At 42.6% G+C, this 10,984-nt stretch overlaps 1 protein-coding gene across 1 annotated transcript in view; it reads left to right on the top strand.

Moving 5' to 3' along the window:
* Positions 1-4,310: 4,310 nt before the first annotated feature.
* TOP3B (DNA topoisomerase III beta) overlaps positions 4,311-10,984 on the top strand; it is a 13,897-nt gene continuing 7,223 nt past the window's right edge. The window contains 10 exon segments of the mRNA XM_015822567.1: positions 4,311-4,404; positions 4,771-4,902; positions 5,422-5,528; positions 6,105-6,179; positions 6,466-6,662; positions 7,887-8,043; positions 8,612-8,725; positions 9,030-9,120; positions 9,927-10,081; positions 10,630-10,735. Coding sequence (XP_015678053.1) covers positions 4,335-4,404; positions 4,771-4,902; positions 5,422-5,528; positions 6,105-6,179; positions 6,466-6,662; positions 7,887-8,043; positions 8,612-8,725; positions 9,030-9,120; positions 9,927-10,081; positions 10,630-10,735 — 1,204 coding nt within the window. The 5' untranslated portion in view covers positions 4,311-4,334.

The following is a 10,984-nucleotide window of genomic DNA, read 5'->3' as shown; positions in this document are numbered from 1 at the left end:
GTAGATATTTCATTACCCAATTAGGTAACATCATCAGTGCTAGAAGGGAGTGGGGTTTGTGGAATGGAGGAGGGAGATGGAGAACTGTGGGGTCCTTGGTGCTCTCTGAGCTTGGTTGTTATCTTGCAGACGTTTCCTGACCCAACTAAGTAACATCATCAGTGCTAGAAACCCCACTCCTTACTAGCACTAATGATCTTACCTAGTTTGGGTCAGGAAACATCTGCATAAATATAACCAATAATAACTTCTGGACTTTCCTCCAGAAGCGGTGAATACTCCAACACTGGAATTTTTAAAGAAGAGACTGGACAGCCATTTGTCTGAAATGGTATAGGGTTTCCTGCCTGAGCAGGGGGTTGGACTAGATGACCTCCAAGGTCCCTTCCAACTCTTGTTATTCTTCTTTTGTAACAGGGATGTTACAAAAACAGCTTGTTTATTGAAGTTTAAGGTTACACTTAACCTTAAACAAGGTTTAAGGTTATTAAACAAGGAGAGCCTCATTGTCCTGATCTGTTTTAAATAACTGTCCGATAGAAGGTTACAGGGAAATCTTCTGGGTTTAAACTAATTTTCTTCTACATTCCAAAGCAATGGTACAATTACACAAGCATGGGTACACGTGCTTTAGGTAGGGAAAATTCCAGTACCTAGCTTAATAGTGCCTAAAAGTTCTCATATGTACACTCTTACTGCCCTCTCGTGGACTACGGAAACAATGTGTAAATCTGTTTTTTCTTTAACTACAAATTTTAAACTCCTGGCATGCATGGCTAAAAAGAACAGGATTTAATACCTTTAATTTCCTTCATGACCAGCTCACAAAGAAAGGGACAATCTTCTGAGTTAGTCAAATCTCTCCATTAGATGAATCATAAATGTATGATTGGTATTTGTTCTGTATTATGCCACCAGTCTGGTAAATTCGCAATATTTGTTTGTCTCGCCATGCATATGCATACATAACCCGAACTTAGTTGTTTCTCTGTGTCATATAATATATGTGGGTATATGCATAATTCTGTATTTATGTATGTATGTAGGGTTTTTTTTCTCCTAGAATGCCCAGAACGGAGTTCCGGCACCTTTTTTGGATGGAACCTTATAGGGTAGGCAAGGCGGGTTGTAGGACGTGTGTGAGTTCCAGCACCTTTTTTTTTTTTAGAAAAAAAGCACTGTATGTATGTATGTATGTATGTATGTCATATTTACGTAATGTATATCAGAGATAGTGACTCTTGGAATGCTGTATACAATGAAATTTCATTTTAATGTATGCCGATTAGTGTACATTCAATAAAGTTATTCTGTTCTATTCTATTCTTTCTGAATTCTATTCTATTCTATTCTTTCTGAATTCTATTCTTTCTGAATTCTATTCTATTCTATTCTATTCTTTCTGAATTCTATTCTTTCTGAATTCTATTCTATTCTATTCTTTCTGAATTCTATTCTTTCTGAATTCTATTCTTTCTGAATTCTATTCTATTCATTCTGAATTCTATAATTATTATTATTATTATTATTATTATTATTATTATTATTATTATTGTTGTGTCAAAGCAAGAATATACAGTATTTGCAGCGTTGACATATTGATCATCGCAGTCAGCCAGATGTTCAGACTGGATTGGGCATTTTATTATTGTTATTAATATTATTGTTGTTATTGTTATTATTTTATTGTTATTGTTATTTGTTTGCCGCCCATCTCCCGCCCCTTTCGTTGCACGCCCCCCCCCCTTCCAGGTGAGAAATCAAAAGAAGCCGGACTCGGAGACCGCTTGGATCGGACGCCTGGCCGGGCGAAAGGATGCTGCGTCTCCATGGCAACGCGCGCGGAGGACCAGCCGGCAGGAGGGATACAGGAGCATCTCCAGGCGGCTCGGGAAAAGCAGGCAGCGGAGGCGGCGCTGGCTTCGGCTGACCCGGCAGTGGAAGCGGCGGATAAGGCGGCGTCGGAGGCCACCTCCCCTTCCTTCTCCTCCGCCTCCGCCCCCTGCTAGACCCGCCCGGGTTCGGCTCCGCCTCGCCCGGCGTGCCTCGAACCAGCGGAGCAAAGCAGGCGGGGATGCCCCTGGTGGGCTAGGGAGGGTGGCGGTGGGCTTCCCTTGCACACGGCTGCCCTTTGCACGCTCCAGGGAGGTGAGCATGCGGGCGAGCCTTGGCGCCTTCCCACGACTAGGTTGGTTGCCTTTCCCACGAGAGACACGCGTCCCCGCGAGCGGTGCAGCCTCAGGTCGTGGGGTGGGAGTGGGATGTGTGCGAGAGCGATTCTTTGCAGATTTAAATCTTTCTCTGAACGTTGCTCAGGTTTGATCTCTGGCTCTTTTTTTAAAAAAAAAATCTTACTTATTAGGATTTTGCAGTCTATAAAATTAAAAGGTTAAGGGGGAGAAAAGGACAGAGAGAGTAAGGAATGAAAAAAAAAAAGAAAGAAAATGTAGAAATGTCCTTTTCCCCCCCCTATGGAGTAACGGGCATCTTATTTTTCCCTCTTTTTAACCGTTTTTGTAAATTCTCACCTGGTTCCTGAGTTTTAATGGAGAGGAATTGGCAAAAAAAAACAAAACCTGTCTCTCTTGGTGATAAGCATATTTTTTTATTTTAAAGCAGAGTTGTAGCTGGACCAAATTTGCAAGCGATACATTTTGTAGGACTTTCTTGTTATGCCAGTTAGATGTCAACAAATCTCCAATGCTGGAAGGTCATCAGCTGTTCTCTTGCCTAGTGCTGTTTTTTTATCAAAACAATTCCTAACAAATAACTAACATTTCTTTTTGCGGACAGGCAAGAATTCAATAGACACTATTTTGGTAGGTAAAGATCCTAAAATAACTTTTGCCTTGGCTGTATTTATAATTGCAGCCTGGAAAATTCATGCTTTATTAATAGCAAAGCAGAGTTTTAATCGCATGTGATATGTTTTGGGCTTTTTTTGTGTGAACTGGATCCATAACCCATAATGCTTATTCCAAAATGGTCCCAATATAGGGTGGTTTTGTACAAAACCTGGGTTAAAATGTGTGAGACTTGGTGTTTTTGTGGGAATGCAGATATGTGGATGCTTACAAGCTTAATCCTAACATAAACTAGAAGTAGTCATCCATTAACAATTGAGACTCAATGAGAATTGGGCTGCATACAGATTTAATATATTATTATGATGATGATGGTTGGTTGATTGCACAGTCATCCAGATGTTCAGACTGGATTTGCATTTTTATCCGCCTGTCGAGTCCTTTCCAAAGACCTGGGTTAGGCAGATGTTTGATGGTGTTAAAATTCTCGTGGCAAGGTGTAATCTGTTTTGTAATTGACCGATGGGGATTTTATCAATCCTGGTATTCAAGTGGTGCTCCAGATGTTTGAGATTGCACCCAAGGCACCTTTATTATTATTATGGCTGGTTGCACAATCTGCCAGATGTTTAGACTTTTTTGGGGGGGATAGGCGGCATTTTTATCCACCTATCGAGTCCAAAAGTAGCTTATGACCATTGTTCACACTTAGGACCGTTGCCCCATCCCCGTGGTCACGTGATCAAAATTTGGACGCTTGGCAACTGACTCGTATTTATGACGGTTGCAGAGTCCCAAACTCACTTAACAAATTTCTCACTTAGCAACATAATTTCTGGGCACAATTGTGATGGTAAGTCAAGGACTTCCTGTATGAGTACTGTCTTTGAACCATTCATAAGTCATTTTATTGAATGCTTTTATAATTCTGAATGGTGGTTAAATAGTTGTGAGTCAAGGTCTCCCTGAACCATATAGAAGTATGTGTTGGAAAGTGTTTATACCTAATAAACATTTTCACATTAAATATGGCAAATTATACTGGAAGAGAGTTTTCAAAAAGTGTTAGGTTAGGCTCCAGCTGGGCAAATGTTCTGGACAAGCGAACAGAGAGCCAGTTTGGTCTAGTGGTGAAGGCACAAGGCTAGAAAATAGATCATGAGTTCAAGTCCCGCCTTAGCTATGAAAGCCAGCTGGGTGACTTTGGGCCAATCAGCAAGGGATTCTGAGTTCTAGTCCCGCCTTAGCCATGAAAGCCAGCTGGATGACTTTGGGCCAGTCCCTCCCTCTCAACCCAACCTGCCTCACAAGGTTGTTGTGGGGAAAATAGGAGGGGGAAGATATGTTGGATATATTCACTGCTTTGAGTTATTTATAAAAATAATAAGGGTGGGATACAAATAAATAAATAAACCGAGAAGAGAAACTGAGTTTTTCAGCCCTCCTTTCCAAAGTATTCAAGGATGTTGTTTTTTTTCCAGGCTGAAATATTTTCTTCCAGTTTGAAGGCTTCATCACCATTATTTGAAGATGAAGATAGTCCTTATGGTAGCTGAGAAGCCCTCTTTGGCTCAATCCATCGCCAAAATCCTTTCAAGAGGTTTGGGAAAAAAAGGATATTCTGTTAATATTAATTATAATTTTGAATGTCAATGTTTATCTATCTATCTATCTATCTATCTATCTATCTATCTATCTATCTATCTATCTATCTTTCATTCTATTCTATTCTATTCTATTCTATTCTATTCTATTCTATTCTAAAATGTTAACAGCAAGTCATTTACCTTAAAATCGAAACAGTTACCGTACAACAACTTGATGTATGCTCTTATCTCTTTTTTTTTCATTTTGCTTGTTTCCTAAAAAGATCCCTTTGAAGTTGTAACTTGAGAGGATGTTTGTAATATCTGGCCTCTTTTTTTTTGGTAGTGCAATATTGTTGTGTTTTTCCCCCCTGATGTAGGAAACATGTCGTCACGCAAAGGGTTAAATGGGGCGTGCTCTGTCTATGAATTCACCGGTCCTTTCATTGGACAAACTGTCCACTTCAAGATGACGTCAGTATGTGGCCATGTGATGACGCTGGATTTTATAGGTAAAATGATCATTGTTTGCTATTTTAGAAAATAGAATAGAATAGAAGAATAGAATAGAGTAGAGTAGAACAGAACAGAATAGAGTAGAGTAGAGTAGAGTAGAGTAGAATAGAATAGAATAGAAGAACAGAATAGAGTAGAGTAGAGTAGAGTAGAACAGAATAGAGTAAAGTAGAATAGAATAGAGTAGAATAGAATAGAATAGAATAGAATAGAATAGAATAGAATTGGAAGGGACCTTGGAGGTCTTCTAGTCCAGCCCCCTGCTCAAGCAGGAGAACCTATACCATCTCAGACAAGTGACTGTCTAGTCTCTTCTTAAAAATCTCCAGGGATGGAGCGCCCACAATTTCTGGAGGCAAGCTGTTCCACTGGTTAATTGTAAATCGAGGACTGCCTGTATTCAGGCTACAGAGCTCACTTTATCAGAAGCCACCCATGACTTCACGAACAATTAGCCCAGATATTATTCTGATGCTTTACAAAGACGACGATGATGTTTTTTCCGCCCTTTTTAGGGAAATACAACAACTGGGATAAAGTTGACCCAGCCGAGCTTTTTAGCAAAGCTCCGACAGAAAAGAAAGAAGCCAACCCCAAACTTAACATGGTGAAATTCTTACAGGTAATGAATGAACGCTTGGGAATTTGCTGAGAAATGGAAGTATTTATCGACCGGACTGTGAGAGCCAGGTTGATCTGTTCAGACAGAGCTTTGTGTGGCTGGTTGTAAAAGCTGCCCACTAAGCCAGGGGTCCCCAACCCTCGGTCGGTGGACCGGCACCGGTCTGTGACATGTCAGAAACTGGTCTGCACAAACAAGCGAAACCCCCTCCGCGGGATGCAGGCAGCAGGCAAAACCACGTCCCCTCCGGTCCATGGAAAAAACCTCTCTCTCACTTAACGGTGCTCAATTGCCATCGTAAGACGAGGACTCTATGTAGTTCATCAGTAGAGGGACCACCTGCAATTTGATTGACGGGGCTTAGTGCCTGAATCCAATGGAGGTGGTTTTGCCAAACCGTCGTTTGGTGGGAAGGATCTTTCTTTCTTTTCCTGACACTCTGGTAAATATTTGCCCTTTCAGCCCAACCAAACTGGTAGAAATTCTAGAAAATGGGATCTTAAGAGCTTGGCAGGCAGCAAACCGGCTAGGCCAATTAATTGGGAATGAAATGTATCTTTTTTTTTTAATGTTCAGGTGGAAGGGAGAGCCTGTGATTACGTTGTCCTGTGGCTGGATTGCGACAAGGAAGGTGAAAATATATGCTTTGAGGTATGACTCACGATCTGACCGCAACGTTTTCCTTGGTTTAACCGGGTTGAGCATCCCAAAACCATGCCACTTGCCAAGTACCTAAATAATAATAATAATAATAATAATAATAATAATAATAATAATAATAATAATAATAATAATAATAATAAAGCAACCTTGGAGGTCATCTAGTCCAACTCCCTGCTCAGGCAGGAAACCCTATACCATTTCAGACAAATGGCTCATTTGTGGTCGTAAGCTGAGGACGCCGTGCACCTTACACCTTTTGCTTCCTCGGTTCTAGGTCCTGGATGCAGCCCTCCCGGTGATGAATAAACCTCGTGGGGGTGAGAAGACGGTCTACCGAGCCAAATTCAGCTCCATCACGGACACGGATATTTGCAACGCCATGAACCAGCTGGGCGAACCCAACCACAACGAAGCTCTCTCGGTTGACGCACGTCAAGAGCTAGACTTGAGGATCGGCTGTGCATTTACCAGGTTTTGTACCAGATTTGGCATCCTGGCTTATTTTTTTCCTGAGCCTTTGGGGAGAACTAGTTTGGCCCTTCCCTGCACATATTTAACTGCATTATAGCAATAGCCTTTAGACTTATATACCACTTCACGGTGCTTTACAACCCTCTCTAAGCGGTTTACAGAGTCAGCCTCTTGCCCCCCAACAATCTGGGTCCTCATTTTACTAACCTCAGAAGGATGGAAGGCTGAGTCAACCTGGAGTCCTCTCAGATTCGAGCTGATGGCAGTCGGCAGAGTTAGCCTGCAATACTGCACTCTAACCACTGGGAAGGAAGGAAGGAAGGAAGGAATTTAGCACAGACTTATATACGCTTCACAGTGCTTTACAACCCTCTCTTACAGAGTCAGCCTCTTGCCCCCCAACAATCTGGGTCCTCATTTTACCGACCGGAAGGATGGAAAGCTGAGTCACCCTTGAGACTTGAACTGCTGAGCTGCTGATTGACAGCCAGCAATCAGCAGAAGTAGCTGCAGTACTGCGTTCTAACCACTGTGCCACCTCAGTGTTCTATTATAGAATAGAAACCCAGAATAACAGGAGTTGGAAGGGACCTTGGAAGTCTTCTAGTCCCACCCCCTGCTCGAGCAGGAGACCCTATATCGTTCCAGACAAATGACTGTCCAGTCTATTCTTAAAAGCCTCCACTAATGGAGCACCCACAAATTCTGGTGACAAGCTGTTTCACTGGTTAATTGTTCTCACCGTCAGGAAATTTCTCCTTAGTTCTAGGTTGCTTCTCTCTTTGGTTAGTTTTCCTCTGTTGCTTCTTGTCCTGCCTTCAGGCGCTTCGGAGAATAGCTTGACTTCTTCTTCTTTATGGCACCCCTGAGATATTGGAAGACTGCTATCATGACCCCCTCGTCCTTCTCTTCGTTAAACCAGACATACCCAATTCCAGCAACCGTTCCTTATATGTTTTAGCCTCCAGTCCCCTGATCATCTTTGTTGCTCTTCTCTTGTACTCTTTCTAGAGTCTCAACATCTTTTTTACATCGTGGTGACCAAAACTGGATGCAAGATTCCAAGTGTGGTCTTACCAAGGCCTTGTAAAGTGGTATTAATACTTCACATGATCTTGATTCTCTCCCACTGTTAATGCAGCCTAGGATTGCCTTGGCTTTTTTTAGCTGCCGCCGCTCACTATTCTCTCTTCTCTGTTAACGTTCTCTTATTTATTCATACAGGTTTCAGACGAAATATTTCCAGGGTAAATATGGCAATTTAGACAGTTCTTTGATCTCCTTTGGGCCTTGCCAGACGCCCACGCTGGGATTTTGTGTGGAGCGCCATGATAAAATCCAGTCGTTTAAACCTGAAACCTACTGGGTGTTGCAAGTCAAGGTAATCGGCTCCGGCATTTAATTATTTGGGAAGCTTACCTCCCACCCACCCCAAAAATCATACAGGTTGTCCTTGACTGCTGTTCATTTAATGACCATTCCAAGTTACGACGGGACTGAAAAAAGTGACTTAACGATGGTTTTTCACACTTACGACAATCGCAGCATCCTCATGGGTCACGTGATCAAAGTTTAGACGCTTGGCAACTGGCATATACTTACGACGGTTGCAGCGTCCCGGTGTCACGTGACTCCCTTTTGCGACTTTCTGACAAGCACAGTCAATGGGGAGGGCAGATTCACTTAACAACCGTGTGACTCGCTTAACAACTACAGCAATGGACTTAACAAGTGTGGCAAGAAAGGTCTTAAAACGGGGCACAAATCACTTCTCAGACCTTTCACAGAAACGTTGGGCTCAATTGCGGTCGTAAAGCGAGGACTACCTGTATTTAGCTCAAACTTTCAGCATGCCGGCCAAAAAGAGCACCGTAGCAGATGCTGATGGAAGACTCTTATCAGAAGAACTGGTGATATTTTGTTTTTTCTAAATGTTTCCTTCTGACCAGGTGGTTCCCGACAAAGACAGTTGTTTGACCCTGGAGTGGGACAGAGTGAGGATCTTTGACCGAGAAATTGCTCAGATGTTTTTGAATCTAACCAAAATGGCCAAGGAAGCGAAGGTTAGCGTTGTCGGTAAAAGAATTTGCGTTCCTTTCAGTGACGGATTTAATCCGCCTTGGGTCACAGTTAACGTCATTAACTATGTTGTCGTTTATGTTTGATACTTTAAAAAACAGAAACTAAATACAGTAGTGGCCAAAATTGTGGAAACCTTTTGGGAAAGGTGTATTTTTGAGGTTTGATGGCTAATAACACCACTTTTTTTTTTTTAAGAGAGAATGAAATTTCAATCATTTTTCCTAGGACTTGATTTATCTGGGTAAAAATTGTTAAGGAACATCCCCCCCCCTTTTTTTTTTGCAGGTAGAGTCTGTGAGTAAAAAGGAGAAAGTGAAACAACGGCCTCTCGCTCTGAATACGGTGGAAATGTTGCGGGTCGCCAGCTCTGCGTTGGGTAAATAGGAGAACCTACAGCGGGATTCCTTTCTTTTAAAAAATAACACTAGCAATAGCACTTAGATTTATATACCGCTTCACAATGCTTTACAGCCCTCTCTAAGCGGTTTACGGGGTCAGCCTCTTGCCCCCCAACAATCTGGGTCCTCATTTAACCAACCTCGGAAGGAGGGAAGGCTGAGTCAACCTTGAGTCGGTCAGAATTGAACTCCTGGCAGTGGGCAGAATTAGCCTGTAATGCTGCATTCTAACCAGTGTGCCACCAGTGTGCTCTTGATAATCTGATAATCAATCAGAATAGAGTTGGAAGGGATCTTGGAGGTCTTCTAGTCCAACCCTTCTGCTCAAGCAGGAGATCCTATACCATTTCAGACAAATGGCTGTCCAGTCTCTTCTTAAAAACCTCCAGTGTTGGAGCGCCCACAATTTCTGGAGGCAAGTCGTTCCGCTGATTAATTGTTCTCACTGTCAGGAAGTTTCTCCTTAGTTCTAGGTTGCTTCACTCTTTGATTAGTTTCCATCTGTTGCTTCTTGTCCTGCCTTCAGGCACTTTGGAGAATAGCTTTGACCCCTCTTCTTTGTGGCAGCCCCTCAAATACTGGAGCACTGCTGTCATGTCACCCCCTGGTCCTTCTTTTCTCTAGACCAGCCATACCTAATTCCTGCAACCATTCTTCGTGTGTTTTAGTCTCCAGGCCCTTAATCATCTTAGTTGCTCTTCTCTGAACTTCTTCCAAAGTCTCAACGTCTTTATTTCTAGTGTGGTGACTACTGATTTTTAACCTATTTTTTCCAACCTTGCAGGAATGGGACCGCAGCACACTATGCAGATAGCCGAGCGGCTTTACACCCAGGGTTACATTAGTTACCCTCGAACAGAAACGACGCATTATCCCGAAAATTTCGACTTGAAAGGCCCTTTGCGACAGCAAGCTAATAATTCTTACTGGGCTGAATCTGTAAGTGATTGACATTAATCTCGTTGCCAAAAGACACTTAAGAAATCAAGCCAGACCTCAATTCACAGGGAGTTCTCGGCTTACGACTAGTTGCTTAGTGACTGTGTGAAATTCCGAGAGACTTATCTAGGGGGGGGTACTTACAATCCATATTCAAAGTTCTGATGTTTGTTTCTCTGGGGTCACATGTTGGGCCAAAGTTAAGCTGTTTGCAACATCCGACAGTCACACGACTGCGTTGCATGACAGTTTTGCCCAAAACTGGATATATTTGGCAGTTACTTCCCATTTTTAGAATAGAATAAAATAACAAGAGTTGGAAGGGACCTTGGAGGCCATCTAGTCCAACCCCCTGCTCAGGCAGGAAACCCTATACCATTTCAGACAAATGGCAGTCCAGTCTCTTCTTAAAAACGTCCAGTGTTGGAGCATTCACAACTTCTGGAGGCAGGTTGTTCCACTGATTAATTGTTTTAACTGTCAGGAAATTTCTTCTTAGTTCTAGGAGTTCCCTAGCTCATGCATGCTCTGTTTGGTTTTCTCCTAAGGTCAAAGCATTATTAGTGGAAGGCATCAACAGGCCACGGAAGGGCCACGATGCCGGAGATCATCCCCCCATCACACCAATGAGAGCTGCCTCTGAAGCAGAATTAGGTGAGTTTGTAAAACGCTCCAGAAACATTACAAGCAGCCATTCATTTAGCAACCGTTGCAGCATCTCCATGCTCAAATGATCAGAATTTGGGCACTTGGAAACTGGGACGTATTTATGATGGTTGCAAAGTCCCGGGGTTCATGTGTTCCCCGTTCACCAACTTCTCAGCTAACTTCCGACAAGCCAAGTCGATGGATTGGATTATTTTACCGACCACATGATTGACTTAACAACTGAAGCAGTTCTCT

This window comes from Protobothrops mucrosquamatus, unplaced genomic scaffold, assembly GCF_001527695.2.
Source record: "Protobothrops mucrosquamatus isolate PMUCROS unplaced genomic scaffold, P.Mucros_1.0 scaffold1607, whole genome shotgun sequence".
NCBI lineage: Eukaryota > Metazoa > Chordata > Lepidosauria > Squamata > Viperidae > Protobothrops > Protobothrops mucrosquamatus.
Note: the sequence above shows the minus strand (reverse complement) of the source record. Positions and strands in the feature narration are given on the sequence as shown.